This window comes from Lissotriton vulgaris, chromosome 6 (assembly GCF_964263255.1).
Source record: "Lissotriton vulgaris chromosome 6, aLisVul1.2, whole genome shotgun sequence".
NCBI classification, from domain to species: Eukaryota; Metazoa; Chordata; class Amphibia; order Caudata; family Salamandridae; genus Lissotriton; species Lissotriton vulgaris.
The window spans coordinates 1,332,649,741-1,332,671,687 of NC_141694.1; the positions used below are offsets into that span (position 1 = coordinate 1,332,649,741).

A 21,947-nucleotide genomic window follows, 5' to 3' on the forward strand; every position below is an offset into this window, starting at 1 on the left:
TTTTCTAGCTGCGGGCATCCGCACAAAGTGGTACAGTGTGAGAGAGGAGACAGCACTTGAAGATTTGTGGATCTGGAAATCTACGGGTTTCGCTCGTCAAGTTCCTCCTCCAGGGGACGGTTTCCGATGCATGCTGGTATTTGTAGTCCTGCATTTCAGAGACTTACCATTGATGCGATGCGTGAACCAGGAGTGGGCGAGCTGCTCGCACCCCAACACTGGCAGGCTGGTGTTTGGCTGGTGTGGCCGCCTATTGCCAGTGTTGTTGCATTTTGGTGCTTTTAGTTTTGCTTTTCCAATTTTAAATTCAGGACTGTATAAACACCACTGCCAGAATGCACAGAAAGCAAAACCAGAAAAACGGCAAATGGCACAAAAAAAAAGTTACGGGCTTCACTTCTTCCCCTGCCTGGAGCTCTTAAATCCCAGCGGGAGGGAGGGGGCAGTCAAGGTTTTTTTTTGGGAAAGCCCTTGCACACTGTGAGAACTTGGAAGCCACGCACGGGCAGCTGGCGATGGTGTGAGCGTGGATGCTGCGAGGAGGGAGGGGGTGGGGAGAGCAGAAAAAGCGGGTATCAGTGGCTTCAATTAGGGAGCTGGTTTGAGGGGAAGGCTTGAGGCCTCGGCACTGCCAGAATGCACAGAAAGCAAAACAAGACAAGGACGGCTAAGTGGCGTGGCGTGAGAAGCCCTTCCCGGCGCAGAGCTGCAGGACTGGTTTGGGTGGACATAAGCGGGAGGAAGGGATGTGGGTCTGGCGGTGGAAAGAGCGCAGGGAGAGGAGGAGGCTGAGAGAGGAAAGGCGGAAGGAAGGAAACCGAGGCTGGATGACAAACTAATGGTCGGAAAATACAGCATCGGGACAACGGAGGGTCTGTCGCGTCTGGCAGTCGGGTAGAAATGGCGGCCTCAAGCTTCCGAAATTTTTCGGATTCGGGGGCGTGTTTTGCTGTCCTGAGTGACGGACGACGTCACTGTCTAAAGAACAGCAAAACTTACGCCCCCAAATCCGAAAAAGACGGAGCTTCTTTGGAGGGACTGCTCTCTCCTCCAATGGCTGGCCTCCGTTTAGGAAGCCAGCCAATTGAGGAGAGACTAGGACAGAGGCGGGTTTAAGCTGCCACACTAAACAACAATAATTCTCCGGACTTCCGGTCTTAGCCTACGGCCAAGCCCTACGGTCCCTCGACCTAAAAACCATCTTGACTACTTTAGAAGCATCTCCTGAGCAGTCATAACAGTGCGCCAGCTGATCAAGAAGTTATTAAAAAGGCAGTGAATACTGTAACTGGAATTAGCTACACATTTTTACTATTGATAAACGTTAAAATGAATACTTTTATTAAGAAGTAGGCACGCAGGACATGTTGGTTTTCCAAAAGAGATCCCTGTTGGAGGTCGCTAATTTAAGTGCCTGAAGTAAGTGTGCACACTTTGAGTACAGTTTTAAAGAGCTTCTTAAGTGCATAGCATATGGGCTTGTCGAATGTCGTGAGATGGGAGTGGCTTGACTAACTATGGGGTAAGTGCAGGGAGGCTTACCCTTGTGGAGGAGGTCGGCTTATAACTTGCTTACTGTGCGTATTAAAAGTAATTCAGATTAAAGTACTGTAGATTCTCCCCAGTGCCCATTTGTAGGATAGTTGAAATACTGGGCAACATGCATGATGAGTGAACTTGGACCCTATTGCCACCTTACCCGTGCGATAATGGGGACAAAGCTGCACAGTGCATATAAGGAAATAAAGTGCTTCATGTTAATATTTGAGGTCCTGACCAGTGCCCTCTTTCGGACTAAGCAGTGTGCCGTCCAACTGAGTTGATCAATGAGATCTCCTAAGTTCACGTGGGGTCAGAGCTACACAGTAACATGGGGTGGGTGTGCTGAAGAACCCATAGCCTACAGAGCTGCCTGGAGGACTGAGAAAGCAATAAAAACAAGCATTGGCATGGCCAATAGGTCTCACCTTTGGGACCTTATAAGTGTTTAGCCATGCAACACTTGATGATGTTGCACAAAGGATTTTGGGCTGGATAACTAAACACTTATAAGGTCCCAAAGGCGAGGCCTATAGGCTATGCCAGTGCTTGTTAGGTCTATGGGAGGGTGATGAGTAGCAGCTTAGGTAGTGTTGTCTATAAGGGGAACACTGAAAGAGCAATCAGACTTATAACTATTTCACTGTCAGTTACAGATTAAAACGAAAGTATGGATTCTGGGGATTGAAAGTACATATTAGGTAGCTAAACTCTGGTTTTGAAGACTGGTGCTTTTTATAGACTCACGAACGTTGCATAACTCTTCCTCTTAGTATCTGTTTCAGCCACCTACTTCAAAGATTTAAAACCACACGAAGAGTGTCATTTGAGCCGTACATCTACAAACACCATGATACGGGTTCATAAAGCCTGCCAAGAATCCATAAATGGATACCTTGAAAGCATAAGTGGCTTTAGCACTGCGTAATAATATGCCACTACTGGGAACAATTAGGCATAGTAAATCATCACGAAAAGGCTGACTCTTGGTCATTTGAGAACGTCAAACTTGCCAGGTCCCACACCAAACGTTCCCAAGCTGTAACAGGTAGTGGTGGGCCATGCAATCCTCAAGATCTCCCACACAATTTCGATATCATTTGGAGGTGTTGAAATTACGGACAGGCTGACATTGAACTCTACATAAAAGCTCCAAATAACCTGAGAGATCTAAATTAAGGGGAGTAGGGCACTCAAGGGGCATTCCACGGAGGAGAGCACCCGATACCTAAGGTGCAAAGCACTTAAAAGAGTGCGCGAAGGAGGACAGCGCCAAAATGAGTGGCGTACAGAGCAGTGCATTGTAGAAAGCAAACTCTATGGGAAACTAACTACATAGGACACATTTGAAGTGGCAGGCATAAGTGGTATGTATGTAGGGAAAGGCACATTTTCACTTCAAGAGGTATATTGGCTCTACTCACCAGTAGGTCTGTATACTGTACTCCATGCTACTCGTTATATCGACCTTGAAAAGCCGAATACCTGATTGGACTCACTGACATTCGAACCTGTAGCCACGAGTCATACACAGATCCCTCAGTGCATGCATTAGGTGACAGACACACAGCCCTACCCCCCTCCCCCCATCACACTGCACGCAGCAAACCTCACTATAGAGGTTGAATGGAAGTATTGTCTCCCCAGTACAGAAGTAGAAGTCGAGTGCACTGAAGGAGTCCCAGACAAACCGGACAATGAAGGATTATACCAATCCACACAATTAGCACCCAATTTACGATGGAAACCAGGAGCTATGGTGCCTCATTGCTGGACACTGGGTGTACCGGGGGGCTAGTAATGGAGCCGGAGACGTGAAGGTAAGGTTCAGAAGGTGGTATTTTGAGCAGGAATAGGTGGTACAGAGCATGGGGGAGAAGCAGTATGTGAGTAGATATAGGAAAGAGGATAAGGGGTGGGGGCGTGTCAAGTGCCAGCACCACTCAAAACTGCAAATTGCACGGAACCCAATATCTCCCAGGCTAAAGGCAGTGTGACAACAGGCGCTCAATAAGGCGCCGCCTGGTATGGAATTACTGCAGTGACCTTGGGAGGGAACTTGCAGGTGGAGAAGGGCGCAGAGATACCGGCTCTCCAATGGGCTGGCTCTGTGAGCCGATACTGGAGGCCGGTGCGCCGCACAGCCAGGGGCAAGTGAGGGAGTGTGGATGGCTTTGAGGGGTAGGTATACACAGGAATTCTCCGGTGTCCGTCACCTGGAAAGAATATATTAATATTTTTTTTTAAATACATTTTTAAAACCTTTATTTGAAAGAGCACACAGCTATTCAGCCTAACATCCCGGAGGCAAGGCAGCATGGTGAATCGGGAGCGCAATAGTGCAAAAACATTCGCAACAGAACAGTGAAGGTTGTTTTTTATATTTTATATTAGAAAAGAACAGAAAACCAAGAAAATAGAATCGCCAAACGGCGTTAAAGAGTGGCAATGGAGTAGAGAAATCTGTCAAGGTATTGGTAGCGGGCAGGGGAGAGCAAGCATTAAGTCACTAATACAGGAGAGTGAAGCAGGACAGTAGAAGGGAGGAGGAGAAACAGGATCAAACAGTTCAACGTGTCACAGTTGGTGTCACAGGCTATGGTGACATATGTTCATCTAGAGAAACCGGCTCAGGCGGCAGGCATACATCACCCCGGTAAGCATTCCAGGCTCCCCACACTTTAGTCCATTTCTGGGGCCTACCCCTGGCAACATAGACCGTCTTTTCCCGGAACATACACCAATCCATGTTGGCTTTCCACTGTACCACAAGGGGGGCCGTGGCAGCACCCCACTTTTGCACTATGTCCCGCTTGGCCACCATGTTACCCAGGGTCACCCACTGGGTCTGCGCCGTGTTGTGATCAGATGGTTCCCAGATGTTGAGGAGACACCTCCGAGCTTCTGCATTCGCCACCACCCCAGTCACCTCACTCATAATCCGGTGCTTTATCTCTTGAAGTCTTTATTCTGATTTGTAGCAAGTTTCCGGGGTTCACTTGTCTTTTTCTCTCTAGTTGTAGGTTCTAAAAAATTCAAGAAGATTCAAAAAGTCTGTTTAGTGAAGATATCTCGCCCTCGATGTTAAGTGGCGCTGCGTGTGCTTAAATTCAATGTGAGCAAACAGCTGGCGAGAGCGAACAGATACCAAGCTGTAGCAGGGAGCAAAAAGCACCGGGACTGAAATAATCATGAACCGAGGTGAAACAGAGCAGAGAGAGCAGCACTGAAAAAGGAGTCGTAAACGAGACCGAGTACATCGATACAAGGCGGATAGACACAACTTCTGCCGCATCCAGGATCCTGTGTTTGAATTTAAGCACACTCAGCGCCACTTAACATAAAGGAGGTAATTGATTCTTAATAGGAAGGAACAAACCAAATGATTGGACTGATTAGAATTTTGATTAACTCACATAGTCTGAGACTTATTCTTTTCACTGAATTTTTTGTCATTCACTTTGTTTCTACCTCCTTTTGAAAGCGACTTTATCCTTTACAAACATTGTGGAAATATGATTTGTTGGATCACAATGCGAAGACATTGATTTTGCTGCATAGCAATGGTGCAATATGTATATATGTGTATATAACGAATTGTTGTGCTAATGTCTTAATTGTAAATGTTAATGTGGTATCTTTTTCATACAATTGGATTTGTTTGATAAAATAACAAAGTAAAGAAAAAGTAGAAGGTATAAATAAATGATACCGTACAAATCTGGAAATAAGCCTGATTTGTCGCTCGAATTTAAGAGCCTGAAGAAAGTAACTGTAGGGCCAGCACCCTGTTTTTTCCTCGGAAGTTATGGCGGCATCAAACACCGCCGTAGAGCCCCGCAGCCACAGGAGGATGGTGCAGGCATGTGGCGAGGCTCCCTCACCGCAGGATCGGGGCTGGGAACATCGCCTGACCGACGGAGCTCTAAGCGGACGCGGCTATCTTGGTCGCCTCCGTAGCCACGCCCCCTGCAGTCGCTGAATATTCATATTTTACTGCCTCCATGAAGGAGGTGGTAACCCATTCGCAAACAGGAAGGGGTCACCAAGGGACCCCTTCCTCTTAGTGAATGTGGGCACCAAACATTTTTAAGATCGGGCAGTGGTCCCACGGGCCACTGTCTACTCTTCCTACTCTTAAATAATGAAATATTTTTTAAATATATCTTTTTTTCCTTTAAGGAAAACTGCTACCTTTCCATACAAAAAATTGCTTCATTTAAAAAGCAATCACAAGCATGGTGGTCTGCTGATCCAGCAGGTCACCATCACTGTGATTACAGGCCATTCCCTATGGGTCGCGAAATGTGACCTGCTTCGTGACCATTAATGAGGCAGATCCTTGCGTCACATTTGGGAATTGCAAACCGTGTCTGAGACACTGTTATACATCACATTTTAAGACTTCCTAATTGCGAGTGACAAAAAGTTGCAGTTAGGAAGTTGCAAAATGCTTATGTCTTACATCTGGCCCTAGAAATTCACTTTACTGTGTAATCAAATAGAAGCTCTGGGTCGTAACCTCGGTGAGGGGTGCTCTTCAGAGTGTGATATGGGGGATCCCCAAGAACCAAGGTCATGTGCTGAACTGGACAGCAGTAGAATAGCATCATTCATCAGAAGGCCCACACAAGCGCTCATTTTGTGGGATGTTAAGATGAGAATCAAATGGCACATAGCCATAATGATAAACACTCTTGCATGAATGGGAGGCATTTGGTACAAAGGAGAGATACAAAAATAGAAGAAAGCCGACATCCCCTGTGAACCCCTTTTCCCCAGAGTAAGGTTTTTGAAGTATGAATTGCTTAATCATTGACTTCAAGTGTTCCATTTAATGGTGTTTATGTATTCATACTAAAGCACAGAAACCTACAACACACGTTTAGAGAAACCAACTCAACTGTATTTTATGATATGCACTTTATTTAATGTTAATTGTATGTACTGAGTAGTTTGTGTTTTCCTCCAAAGTTACAAAGGGCCCTTGCTGGAAGAGGGTGCCCTCTGTCAAGCCTCCTCGAGTGGTGCCACTTCACCAGAATACACAAAGGTCTGCGCCTGGCTGGTTTCCGAGCTCAAATTGTATTGCAAAATAGAGGAAAGTGTACAAGCAACAAACAGTAAGTAATTATACACGCTTATTCATAAAGGAAGGAACAAATGTATGTTTCTAACTGACGAGGTTCACAGCATCATCATACAATGTACACTAAGTTCAATCCAAGACAAAAAGATTATTTCTGGTTCTGGGGCTGAATGGAGATTATTGGTGTGCATGCTGGTTGTCATATCGCCTGACTACACATTACTTCTGTGAGTCAGAATCATGGCTGGGAGGGAAGTCGCTATTTCTTCATCCTAGTATGGATTTCATGAATAGTCTAAAAGTACACTTTAAAGAACGCTCATTAACAATGCATTTCACTCTAGCTTTCATATTTACGCAGTTTTATGTTATGCTTTGTTCCACTCTTTTTATATAATCGTAATAAATAAAATAAAATAAAAGAGATAATACGACCAGAAAATAGACAACATGACAAAATCAGCACTCCGAAACCTATACTATCAATTGTCATACAAGATGGCAGTGGTGACAGGTTTAGACCTATAGAGAGGGATGGGGCAGACGCCAGGAGTAAATATTCTTTTATTTAGGTACGTTTTTTTTTTAAAGAATTTTTTATTTTAGTAAGTATGCTTTAATTGTGACCGTTGTGCATACATTTTGATTGGACATTTCTAGTTTGCCAAAGAATTTATATTTAGGAATTTGTGGTATATTTTTTTGAACATAGCTCCTTTTGAAGGAGGTAGAATTGTGAGTTGAGCTGTGAGCTGAATACCTCTCAGAAAGAAAACAGATAAAAAACACTTGCATGGTTGGAAGGAGACCGAAAAAGAAAAGAGGTGAGAAAAAAACACCTATTGCCAGTATCAGGACTGGATTGCTAACAGATGTTGGTGCGTGCCGTGTACTAGGTAGGTAGTGTTTTCGGTTTGTAGGTATTTCTGTAGTATAATTACATCAAAGACAGTTTACCTGTAAAGATATAGTTCTTGTCTCCGAGTTTCTTGTACGAAACGTTCTGGAAGTGAGACCGGCTTAGTGAGTTGGCTTCTTATCTTTGTTTGGTATACTTATGCTCGCCAGGAGTGGTAAGATAAGCTTTCAGTAATTTTCCAGTTGCATAGAAATGCACTTGAAGCAAAACCGACTCTTTGATGTTGGAAGATCAGAAAAGACGATAAAGCAAGCCTATGCGGATAGTCGAATTATAATAGTAAGCCCAAATATTTCCTGCTTAGTCGCCTACCACAAGGGCTTTACTTTGTCACATTAGAATACCATGCTTAAGAGGGTCCTGCCATAGCACTTGGTAGCTCAGTGAGCTTTGTAGGTCGTGAGCTACTCATGCGATCGGGCTTCCGGCAGTGCACAGGGTTTGGATTATGTGTCTGCAAGTCTCTGCCTTTATTTTTTGTTGGCGGAGACTGCGTACTTGAGATTGAGTGAGATCGCTGTACTGCGTTCTCCCTGAGGTTGTTACAATTCAATAAAGCTTGCACTCCATATTTACCTGTTTCTTTCAGAAGTATTTAAACAGCATATTTTGCGACAAGCTGCTCAGCCTCAGAACTTGTTTCCACGCTGCATTGATCCTGCTTGAGACTCCCCCATCTTCTGTTGCTTGAGGAGTGCTGCTGTTGTAATAATCCCAAACGTGATGTGCATGCCAGTATAAAATAGATTTATTATTACCATTACAAACTCAATATTTTAGTTTAAATAATCATCATGCTTATGAGCTGTTTTTTGAATTTACTTATTAGTTGTGGAACCAAATATATTAGTTTGGGGAATCATACAATCGCGCCTAATTGGAAAATCTTTCAAGTGCATTTCATTACTGTGCATCACATTATTATTATTTTGTCGTCATATTTATATCTCTTTGACACCATTTATTGGTAATTTTACAATTCGCTTTTGGAATACTTTCTTTATTCAAAATGCAAGCTGTGGTTCTCCTCTTCCTTTTTTGGATTTACCTGGTGAACCAATTATCAAGTAGAAGGATTGGGACAGGTCATTTACTGTCTATCTTGGTGCTATTAGTGCACAACGCTATAGAACAGAAAGGAAAACAATTGTTTAAGAGCACTTCCTAGGAAAAGAAAGCCATTGTATTTTTTAACATTTACCTGTGTGTACTCCTCTTGAAAAAAAAGAGCTGGATGAATTTCAAGAAGCTGAACAAAGATTAGAGAAGAGGTTTGATACTCAAAAAAGCATTGTCCTAGACGGTTTACGTTTTTTTTCTGAAGAACAAAAACAGGAAGAGTCAGTGGAATTTTATGCCACAGCTTTAAGAATTTTAACAGCAAACTGTGAGTTAGAAAACTTTACTGAACAGCTCAAAAAAGACCGGTTGGTTGTCAGATGTCATAACAAGCCCATCCAAGAGAAATTACTTACTTTGAAAAGATTATCTCGTTCTGATGGGATTGATGGTGCTTTTATGATTGATCATTCGCAGGCAAAAATGACAATCGTGAGGAAAAATGCTGATGAATCAGTACTAAATATAAAAAGCAAGCTGCCAGATGACGTCTTTATCTTTCAGATCTTAGTCAAAAGATAATATTTTAAACAACAGATTTTGTGCATGTATTTATTGCGTATCTCCCCGTCATGCAGCTAATTTCAAACAGTGGCCTCCATTTAAGAGAAATTGTAATCCGCGTGGTGCTAAGGGCCATTTGGCTAAAGTGTGTATAAAAAAGAAAGGTCAAGTGAATGAAATAGAAGAATCTTCAGACAAAAATGAAATACAGACTAGTTTAAAAGATGTAGCGCTGAATGTTAATCCTATGGATCTTAAATTTTGGGAGAATCCCACTGCTTATATAGTTGTGGGAGGGGGAAAAAGTCAAGTTGTTAATGGATTTTAGAGCCAGGGTAACTAACCTCACTCATTACACATTTGAGAAATTTCGGAAAAGTGAACTACTTGAAGATCCTCATATCAGGTGAACAATTTTTACCACAAAACGTTTTCCCCGCGGGCAATTACAACTTGGTCATTACAACAACCGTGTTTTAATTCCGCATACCATTGGTCCGCAAGTCGGAAGGACGACTTGCGGAAGGGGGAGAAGGTGTTGGATTTAAAATCCAACACCTTCCCTAATGTCCGCACAGACTGGAGTTGGAATAGTAAATTAGACTATTCCAAACATCCAGCGCCCCCCTCCGCAAGTCGTTACGACTTGCGGGGTAATGAAATACAGAATTACAACGCGGTCGTTGTAACAACTGCGTGTAATTCCCCGCGGGGAAAAAGACTGCGGGATAACAAGGTATATTCCTGATCTCACGAATGAATCTTTTCAAGCTAAAACATCGACCTCATTGGCTGTTTTGTATCTACAATTAGTTACCAGAATATATGCTTCACTGTCTAAGTCTATGTTACCTTCAATGGAAATAACAAATTAGGGTGGGTTTATAAGGCAATGTTAGAGGTTGTTCTTTTACCTGGCAAAAGCAAAAAGGTCATGTCTTTTGCTGAGCTTTTGCATGAAATTCTGAGATGACACAAAATAGGTTGTACATCAGACACTATAGCTTGTGTTCATCCTGTTCATGATATCACTAATCATTTGCAGGTTCAGCGGTGGATTAAGAAGTATGATGTTTTATTTAAGGATAGTTCGGGATTATTGAGAGATTTTTAATTGCAGATTAAATTTAAAGACAATGCTATACCTATTCAGCACAAATTGAGACATGTCCCCTTAAGCATTAGGGATGATTAATCCAATGCCTTAAAGAAATTCTAAGTACAGCATGTTATTGAACCCTTTGATAGCTCTACTTTGCTTCGCCTATTGTAATAGCTAATGAATTGTGCATGTGTTTTGACCTACGGCCATTAAACAAATTTGAATAGTGCAAAAATATTTTGCAAATTGGATTTAAGATCTACTTGCTATCAAAATGCTCTTCCGGAGTTATCCAAGTATCTCACAGCTTTTGTTACACAGAAGGGTATTTTCCAGTTCAAAAGGATGTCTTTTAAACTGGCATCTGCCACTTTCAGAGCATAATGGATGGATTGTTAGTTTTTCAATCAAATGTATAAGTAGTAAGTGAGAATCTCCATGAACATATTCACAGATTGAGTGCAGGTTTTGAAAACTTAGTGGTGAAATTTGAAACAGGACAAATGTAGTTTTGGTTAAACCCAGCTAGAGTACTTGGGCCATAGAGGTAGTGCAAATGAAATTATTTATAAACCTGGTTTGAACAAAGCCATTAAAGAGACTCCAGAACCAAGCAAATAGAGAGCAGGTAATGTATTTCATTGGTTTATGTGAAATCTCTGCTACAATTCTTCAAAATGTTGGATCTATTACTGAGCTACTTTAGAAAACAGTGCACTTTGCCTGCGGTCCTCAACAAAAGGAGGCTTTTATTCACCTTAAATCTGATTTGTTACAAGCACCTATATTACAGCCATATGTTCCAGGTCTTCCAGTATGTGTCACAGTACACGCCAGCAAAAGAGATTTGAAGTTCTAGTTACCCAAACATTTCTATACAGTTGCTTTTGTTACTAGAGTTTTGAAAGATTTTGAAAAACGTGTTCAGTTATTGAAAAAGAAATGTTAGCTTGCTCGAGCTGTGCAAAAATGAAGGAAATTATAATGGAGAATAAATTTCCAGCTTAGAACTGATCACAAGCCTTTGGTATACATTTTGAGCAGACCATCTCATAAATATGAGAAACTAACTGCAAGATTTACCATGACATTATTGAAATACAACTTTCTTTTGGTTCATGTGCCAGGCTGCACTTACAAAAGGACTGATTTCCTATCTTATTTTCCAATTATAGAGGAAGATACAGAAACTGAAAATGATTAGGAAGAGTGTGTAATTGCTTAAGTCAAAAAAAAGAATTTTTTTTATTTTGTTTCGGTACTCTTTTGAGGACCACAAAATTGATTAAAATATACATTTAGTTTTTCATACAAATTAATACATTTTCAATGAAATTTTCAAAAACTTAAAAATTCTATAGCAAACATATACATTAGGTGGCTTTATACATAGAGATATAAAATCTTTTGCATTGACAATCCTACAGGACCGATAGATGGGCTCAAGACATGTTAACCTTGCATTTACAACTTTGTTGTTTGGGCATATAAAAAGCAGGTGCTCAAGATTCTGTTTGCCCCCCTGACAAAGGTTACATAGCAAGGGACTGTCTTGTCTCCAGGAAGAGGTAAAGGTTAATACGGGAAGTATACCCAAACGCAACATCACGATTGCACGCCTTGCGCCGTGTGTAAGAGTATATTCTAAATACGGCTGTTTTTGCTTATATTCCTGGGAGTCAGCATAAGTCTTGTACACAGATAGTTTAGTACAATGTAAATGATCAAGCTCATAACTCAAGTTGGCGGTAAAGTTTTTTAGGAAGAGTTTGAGTTGTGCAGGTGTCCATGATGACAAAATTTCTAAGCTGACTTTTGCTAACTGAAAAGCCTCTCTCATATTTTTGGAAAAGATAAGATGGATGGAATCTTTATTGATTCTAATTGCTTAAGTCGCTTTTGAAAATCAGTCTTGTATTTCCAAAACAGACTGGATTGTAGCACTGTATCTGATATCAATTGTTTAAAGCTTCAACATTTTACTCTTACAGTTGACCTAAAGAAAGATATCTTTCAGGTGATTTGCAGATTTTTTTCTGAAATGTCGTCTGTACTGTCTCTAATTTATGGTACTGTACACAGGGGAGAGTGGTTAGTACCCCCTTGTTATTTAAGAAACAGTGTATTAGATGTAGCTCATATAGAACATTTGAACACAAAACATTGTTAAACTTATTGGTGGCCAAAAATAGATTTTGATGTTGAGCAGGAAGCGAAAATGTGTGACTTCTCTCTCCCCTCTCTCCCTCACCCACACCCCCACATTAAGGTATTCCAAATGTTTTAATTCTAGATAATGGGGTAAAATTTACATCGGATGCCATAGTTACATTTTCTAAAGAAAATTTTATTGACCATAGGCGTCCTAGTTTTTGTCACCATAAAGGAAATAAACCTATTAGCACCATAAGGCAAACTTAATCCAAAAATCTACACCCTGTATCTTATATTTAAGACATGTTAAATTCCTATCATGCGAAACCCCTTTGCAAGCATGTAAAGGGCAAACTCCTTTCACTTTAGTAGAACCTCATTGGGTCGAGAGAAATACGTTATCTTACAATTGTCAATCCTGCAAAACAAAAGTTGAGAAGTTTGTAAACAAGACAGCAGACTAAATGTATTCCTGGTACTACTCAATGAAAAAGGAACATTTTACGGACTTTCAAATGGGCTACTTTGTAAGAATTAAGATTCTGAGTTTAGTCAGGAAAGATCATGTGAAATTCAGCAATCCTAAAAGAATTATTGCAATTTGTGTAAAAGAGGGAAGGCAGTGGAATAAATCTTCACTTGCTCCGGTAAACTTTAATGATTTTGGTAAATGTGAGAAGAAAAAAAAGTTTGATCAAAATAGCTCCAAATGTTTCTATAGCAAATGTTTTGGAACAAAACAAAAGTTAACTCCGATAAAACATAGGTATAGATCAAGTGAACGAACACAAACCACACCCTACTGGATGAAAGCTTATATTTAGATGTTTATTTTTTTCAATTTATTGTCTGGGACAGTATCAGTTCTGAAAGTGTATTTTTAAATGTCTTTCTGCTTGCAATTTGTTAATTTATACAATTTCAACTTAGATACTGTTTTGATATATCAGTGTTTCCATATTGTATAGCTACAAAGTTATATTGTTAATTTCATAAATGTATTATGGTTATACAAAAGGGAGATGTGTTGTCGGGTGCGACAGCTCTGTGAGCTTTCGAGGTCCCAAGATGCTCTCACGAGCGAGCCTGGCTGTGCGTTAGCTGGGGGTTTGAATTGTGTGCACAAGCCTATGCACTTGCGATTGAGCGCAGTGGCACCACTTCTCTCTCCCTTAGGTTATTGTTTCTAAATAAATCTGGTATTCCGCACTAACATGTTTCATGTGGAGGTAATTATACAGCAGGTCCATTTACAGCATAGCAATACCAACACGGCAAGGTTTAACTTGAAATTTTTATGTGCTATCCAATGGGTTCAGTGACTCAACCTATACCCTCATAGAAGTTAAAATAGAGGTTTTAGAAATGTGACGCGAGTATGTTAAACTAACTGATGTCTTCTCTGTTTGTTTTAAGGTTTAGATACTTTAGCCAGTCATTTTTAGGTCTCGTGGCTTTAACCGCGCGAAAGCCTATTGTTAGCAGCTCAGCTTCCCAGGAGACAAGAGATGGCCACGTGCATTTTGAAGAATCGGATCGGAGCGGGCCGCGCGGGCGCAAACGCGCTCGCTGTGGCCATCTCCTGTGAAGCTCCAACACACACAGCCACACCTCCCCCTGCTTTCAAACACGCATGCGTACACAGAGACACACACATACAGAGACACCCCACCGCCGCACACATACACACGCGCGCACACACACACACACACGTGCACCGAGACACCCCCCCCCCCGCCGCCTAGAAATGTGAGCACCAACCGAAAAGGTCTCCCGTGCCCGGTCTCCCATGCCCTCAGCCTTTATTATATCCTGATAGGATCTAACCATTACTGAAGCCAATATGCGAACTGAACCGCGATGTCCCTGCAAACCTTACCACCCGCTCACTGCCTCAGCCAAGCACCGCCCTCTTCTAAACTAGACAGCAGCCACTGACTGTCAGAGGACTGGTCGGAAAAATGCACTTGTGGACTCCCCAGCCAGTCAGCGCTTAAGGATTCTGTATGTTGCACTACGATTGGCTACGGGACACCCAATGCTCTACTCCTATGTCATTTACACGTTAGCACTGCCGTCCACTCCCAGAAGACGCCCAGGATATGTTCAGGCATCGGATTGGTTGGTGTTTGACCAGGAAATGCCTGAATTACGAACAAATGATATCCTTTAGGAGTCCAAGTCTAAGAACGTACGAAGGTATTAGGGTGGATTATTTACGGACGGTGCGTGTAAATAGTTAGTTGATGGCCTTCCCGCGCTGGGTTGCTTGCTAGTAAGGGCATACATTCGGATATTATGAATACGCTTGTTCTCGAAGAAAGGATGCACACTCTGTTGTCTGCAGAGAGCTGGAGCCAGGAGAACACATGGGCGGGCACGCGCATGGCGTGCTTTTTAGCTTGTTTTCCTTGTGTTTGAGCTATTCATTTCTATTATGTTCCTTCCGTATATCTGTCATCCCTATAACTCCACTTTTCCCTTCCCGTTCCTAATGCCCTTCTTTCACTTCCCCTCCTTACTTTCTTTCTCATTTTCAATATGTACACGTTTTTTCATGATATGCACATTTATATTAGTGTCACAGTTGTGCGCATTTGTTAAAAAACAGTCCTGTGCAACAAGTCCCACGGTTTGTGAATAGCTCTCTGCTGCATGATTTACGTGGCAAATATTTGAAAGGCTCGGAGCGTGCACAGGCTCAGAGTCGGATTCTGCTCTGGCTCGGCTCTCCCTGTTTTTTTGTTGTGTCACTCACCGGGCAAGCTCCACTTGTTTTTAAAGCTAGAATTACCAGAGCCAGGCAGCTTCCTCAGGAACAACGTTTTGGCAAAAACGACAAAACTAGTATTGATAAAGCCAAAACGCAGCCAATTCCAGACCTACAGGCTTTGTCAATGCGTGTCCTGCTTGGTGTATTGTGCGATCCTGGTCAAATTAGGTCATGCCTCTGTGTGTTAGTTCCCTTACCTACGGTTTGCAGGGCTATATGAATACTTGGAAAAGGAGTGTAGGGTGCAAGTCTCAAGGAATGGAAAGACAGTTCTCTCTTTCTCCCTCGTCTTTCATACCGGAGCCCGACATCACGTGATCCGCTGTTTGGTCTCTTCCTGTCCGTGACACTGACACTATCAGCAGGGGCGTGAGCTAGATAGATGGGGAATGGGGTGGAGGGGTTGAAACTTAGAACAGGGCTAGACACAGGAGAGCGCATGACGCCATGAGCAATGGAGCAGTGGAGAGTTTTCCACTGGATGGTTGTTGTCTCCAGCTGAACAGACCTTACATACCAACTGCCTAGAACTGTTAGCTGGTTCTTTTGTGGTCCGTTGCTGGACCAAAGACTCTATACAGTTGTGCGTGCTCCACAAAATGGACATCGTTGCAGGTATCTGGTATATCAATCATCTGGGAGGAACGAGATCCAAAGTTCCTTCTGACCTCGTCACCCAATTTTGGCAGTACTGTCTAGAACACCAGATTTTGGCGGAATATCTGCCTGGCCGAGTGAATCAGGTGGCAGACTTTCACTCGCGACATATCAAGGACTCCAGTCTCTGGAAGCTTCATCCGGATGTATTCTTGTCCCACAATGATCATTGGGTCCCATTCTCGATAGACCTGTTAGCCTCCAGACTGGCTCACCAGCTGCCAAGGTTCTTCAGCTGGAGACCGGATCCATTGGTAGCGGCCACGGATGCTTTTCTCCAGGAGTGGAGAAATGAAAGGATTTATGTATTTTTCCCTTTTTGCGAAGATCACCTGGTTATCTGCCCAGGTAGGGCGTCAGCGGGTAGAGATGGTTCTGGTCACTCCCATTTGAAAATCTCAAGTGTGGTTTCCGGTTCTACTGGAACTTTCTTGTGATTTTCCAGTCTGACTCCCTCTATTTCCAATGCTTTTTCTCAGTCCGGATCATAGTCCTCATCAAAAGGTGCTGGACGGAGCCCTAGCCCTCATGGCGTGGCTAGTTTCAGGGGACCGTGTTCGGTCTCAGGCCTTTTGGGCCAAGCTGAGAGTTGCTTATCAACGGCATGGGCCAACAGCACCAACAATAGTTTTAAGCACTTTGCATATGCATATTCTTGGATAAAAATTCTAGGTATTGGTCAGGCAGTACCTGTGGTTTAACATTTAGAGTTTTTAACTGGCATTAATTGGTTCAAGGAGTGGAGGATTATTCCCCGATTGTTTGATAAAATTCTTTACACTAAGATATAAGTATAAAGTTTGATGGAGATATTGTTTTTTTCCTGAGGAAAGTGGTCGAGAAAATAATAAATGCACTGAAACACATCAATGCAATGAACATCTGTACACTAGATCACTTAAACATTTGATTGACCTAAAGAATAAGGACAAAAAGAACCTCATTTTAATAAGGGTTTGCTTCAATTAATGATTTATCTGTGATTGGTGTTCCTTTAATGACAAAATTAATTGTCTAATATTTTCTCCCATATGTTTTAATGTTGGGAAGATGTATGTTTTTAATGTTTTCATTGTCTTCTTGATTGTCCTTTTTACCCAGTTTCAGTATAATCACAGTTATTTTTTTCTAGATGTTAAATAGGTTTGGATTAGAAAATTCCATATGAATTGTTTTTAACCATTGAATAATAAATCTTTTATAGAAATAAATAGCTATTATAGATATATTTTTGTTTCATGTTTTGGTGATATTGGTTGGTTCCTGGAATGAATGACTGAAAGTTGACTTGTGAGATTACCCAAAGGGAAAGCTTTTTTGACTTCTTGTCGGTTTGGTGTACTCGAATTTATGTCAAAGACAGAAATGGAAGTGGTCAAATCAATTTTGTCCACAGATTGGCAAAGCCAGAAAACATGTTAATAAAACAATTTCTGTATTCCTCAGAGACAATTTCATGGACTGTATCGATAACAATAATCTTCGTTTTGACATGCATGGAAATTATAGAAATGATGGATGGACTTTACAAATGAATATTTTTTTCTTTAGTTTTTGAGGATTTTCGCAACGATGATGCGGTCCCCTTGGACACGTTGTGAACAAATGTAGATATTCAATGGCCACCAACACATCCAAAAATAATATGTAAATCTATTCTGAACATTGCCCTACACACATTACTATATACATACATCTTTCAAAGCATGTTAAAACTCTTATTTTTGTCCTTTGTTTCTTTAAAAACCATTCTTCAGACCTATTTCCCGTTTTCTCAGTTATTCGGGACATTGTTTACCACGACGATCGCGCCTTTCCCATAAACTGGAAATACATATATGCACACACATTACAGTATTCCATGTAGTGCATTTCTAGAACAACCATCTCTAAAACCTATTTCCCGTTTTCGCTGTGAGGGTGGAGATTGCAATGATGTCAGTAATCGTGGTCCCCGCAGGTACATCGCGAAAGCAGAAAACAAAAGCAGGAATTCAATGGCCACCACCACATAAAAAATTGTAACTATATAATTAATTCTAACCATCACAGTTGTTAACTCACTATATAAATAACTCTATAAAAAAGTATCAGTAGCTGTATAACAATGCATACTAATGATTCATTAATACATTATTTTGGTCGAGCAGACCTACCTTCAATGCGTAAGCATTGATGGTGTCTGCTACAGACCTATTGTGACCCATATTTAGGAATGAAGACACGAGTCAGACGCGCGCTTTTGCAGTCAGTTTTGACCGCGAGAGCGCGGGAGCTTGCGCAGACTAACTCACAGCCCCTGCTCACACACAGACACAGCCAGCCCCCACCCCTCTGCATGCACGCACACACGCTGCCACCCCCACACACACAAATACACGCAGGCAGGCACACACACAGGTACAACACAAGCAGGCACATTCCATCGCACCCCCCCCCCCCCCCCCCCCTCACCCAGGGCTTACATACACACACAAATGCGCACACACACTCCCAACCCCGCTCACCGGGCACACGCAGGGCTTCCATCACTGGGGGGGCGGTCACCGTCAATGTGCCCCAACGCCCCCCCCCCTCACCGGCTCCTCTCGTCCTGTCCCTCCGTGTCCAGACTCCGCAGCCCGCTCCGTTGTTTCTCCGCCCCTTCAGGACAGTTCGTGCGTGTCACGCCTCTCCTTTCTCCCGGCCGGAAATCCCATTTGCGTGTCAGGCCTCGTTTTCACCGCGCATTTTTTTTTAATACAATTGGCAAATCTTTTTCACTCACTTTCAACCAGTAATTTATTTTCTTTTCAAATGGGTTTTCTTTTGACAAGCCCAGTCTGTTTTTTTTTTTAAACCAATACCGGTAGTTTTGAACATATTATTGCATGCATATGTTAATGATTATAAAAACACAAAACATGAATATGGATTGGTTGAGATACTAATGCGTGGAATCGCGAAAAAAAAGGGCTTTGCGGTGCTAAATTACCACTGGCTGTATATTTTTCTTCAAGTGAAAAGCATTGCAATAAACTGGCCCCAGCCGTGGTGGTCACTTCCAGCCAGTCCTGTTTTTCGAGTGAACACTAAATATAACAGTATTTACAATGGGAAACGTGAAAGTAGTAATCCCACGAGCTGAGTGCTCCTGGCTGGTCGAACAGCACTGACAAAACGATACACTGAAGGGAAGCTGCTGCCCTGGAAAAGCCCTCTGCTGAGCACTGGTGGAGACGACACGGGTGGTGTGGCGTCTCGGGTGTAACTTCGAGGATTTACGCCCTCACCCAAGCTTTGCAGGGAGGACGTTCTGCGGACTTTTTGTAGGATTACCACGCCGCACAAGTTTAACTGTGTAAGGAATTACACCCAATGAAAACAACTGTTTGTTTATTTCCTCACCCTCTTCAGCCTCTGCAAAGAGGTGTAAAATGTGACCGGAAAATTACCCGTAATACAGAAAAAAACATGCAGTAAAGTGTTTGGCAATCCCGGCACTCATGTTATTCCACATCTGGGGCTTGCACTCATCCTGACGTTAAATGGGGTGCTGGTACCTGCCGGAGTCGATAATGCTGAACCCGTTATTGCTGCCTCATTTTACCGGCCAACTCGGAATAGGGCCCTTGGTAGTAACACTGCATTATTCTGCAAACAACTCTACTGCACAGGTTTTCAAAGCACCAGGCAAATCATATTCTGCTATTTGTTTGCTCCCTGTCCCCTAGCAACGAGGACATTTTTGACCCCCGTGTAGCCTCTTGCAGTGCCTTGATTAGGCACCTGCCTACTAATATACACTGAAAACAGTGACTCTTCACACAGGCCCCACACTGTGAAGCCACCCCTCACCCCCCCCCCCCCTCCTTCTTTGTAAAGCCAGGATAGCCCCCTGGACGAGGCATATGCTTTACAAGTCCAGTTAACATAACATACCATAATATAAACAGCATGTGCCGGTGTACATTTGTGGGTGATAAAGCTAGCCAAGAGCACGTTATATTCTTGGACTAGAGGTTTCATTTTTTTTAACAATGTGAGCCTGGTCTGAAAAATCTGAGCCCGCAAAATGCCATTGGGCGAAGACAGACTACAGGGGTCACACCGAGGATGCTACGACACATTCACCCTCACACAGAAGATAATCCCTATACACCTGGTACCTGAAAACAGCACACCCCATGCAGGTCTTGCCTATTAGATAGCGCGTGCGTTGTCTGCTGCGAGATGAACTGTAAGCTTACAGTGGCCTTTAAGCCCGCACACTGCTTGCCATTAGAACATAGCATAACATAACAAAACCTAGCATAACATAACAAAGCATAGCAAAACAAAACACAACAACACATAGCATAACAAAACATAGCAAAATACAACAAAACATAGCATAGCTTAACAAAACACAAAAAAACATAGTATAGCAAAACAAAACATGTAATAGCATAGCAAAGCATAGCATACCAAACACAACAAAACATAGCATAGCATAACAACAAAAAGCATAGGATAGCAAAACAAAACATAGCATAACATAACAAAACATAACATAACAAAACATAGCATAACAAAACACAACAACACATAGCATAACAAAACATAGCAAAACACAACAAAACATCTCATTGCTTAACAAAACACAACAAAACATAGTATAGCAAAACACAACATATAATAGCATAGCAAAACATAGCATACCAAACACAACAAAACATAGCATAGCAAAACAAAGCATAGCATAATAAAACACAACAAAACATAGCATAGCATAACAAAACATAGCATAGCATAATAAAGCATAGCATAGCAAAACATAGCATAACAAAACATAGCATAGCATAACAAAACACGGCATAGCATAGCATAACAAATCAAAGCATAGGATAGCAAAACATAGCATAGCATTACAAAACAAAACATAGGATAGCAAAAATAAACATAGCATAGCATACAGCATCACTTCGCACCACCACAGCGTCACTCAGGAGCACCACAACAACACCTGGTTCAAATATATTCTCTCAATGTTTCAAGCTTTATTACAAATGTAACAAAAAGATGCTAATATTTCACTTCTGTTCTTGGATTTTCGGCACAATAAAATACACTGAACATACTCTTCACAAAAGTTATTTACAAAACTTTAAGCTATTGCCATTATAAATGACAATAACTTTTATTTAGGTATTAATTATTTAAAAAAATAAAAGCCATTGTTATTTGTAATATCAATACATGTAAGTCACGTAAATACAACACATGTTGCATTACAAATGCTATACGTGGCACATTTGCGAAAGTTATAACTATTGGCATTGTAAATGACAAAGCTATTAATTTCGCTATTTTCAAAAACAAAACATAAATAAAACATTTGTCATTTACTATACCAATAGCTCAAACTTTCCTAATGCGAGACCTATTGCATTGTAAATGCTTGTCTTAATATTTTCACACATATTCGTGACAACGTTGACAGTCACGATGTCCCCGCGATGGGAAACGGGGGTAGCCATTGGATATATAACTTCTGTCACCAACACCTCCATTTCTCAACCATGGGGTCAACGTATCTGCACCCTGACGACTTACGTGGGCTTTTACATAGAGTTTCAGCCCACGGGAACTGTTCCTGAGCAATAAAATGGCAGGCACAACTTTCTGTTCAGGTTACATCAAGCCAATCGGAGCATTCCCTTTGGCGCGTGCATCTGCGATTCTATGTCAGGACCGGAGGCGAGGATTATGCTAATTCTTTCTTTGCTTTTATTAACAATTTTCAAACAGCAGCTCATCACCATTATGCAACAAACTACATTTCCCATAACACTAGGGAAAGAAAACAGTCTGTGATGAAGTCCTTCTACAGTGTCCATGCATGTCAGCCCATAAATCCTTCTGTTACTTCCTGCACTTCCTCTTTCTTCGCTGCTCGGCAGCTAGGGTTGAGCGTTTTTCCCTTATCTGTACAATGCTTATAGTGATAGCTTGTTGACTCGTGTGGGGATTGTGGGTTGGTTGTTTTCTCCCACAGATTCCCCTTCTCGGCCGCGGGAATGCTCGTGCGCTCCTTATGCAGCTTGTCCCATTCCGACGCGGACCGCGGTGT

The 21,947-nt window shown here is 42.0% G+C and overlaps 1 protein-coding gene across 1 annotated transcript in view; it reads left to right on the forward strand.

Moving 5' to 3' along the window:
- The window catches only part of TSLIG3A (tRNA splicing ligase complex subunit 3A), a 343,839-nt gene that overhangs the window by 83,165 nt on the left and 238,727 nt on the right, over nt 1–21,947 (forward strand). Inside the window, exon 2 of the mRNA XM_086927472.1 lies at nt 6,514–6,662. Within this exon, the coding sequence (XP_086783598.1) occupies nt 6,514–6,662 (149 nt within the window). The remainder of the gene's footprint in view (nt 1–6,513; nt 6,663–21,947) is intronic.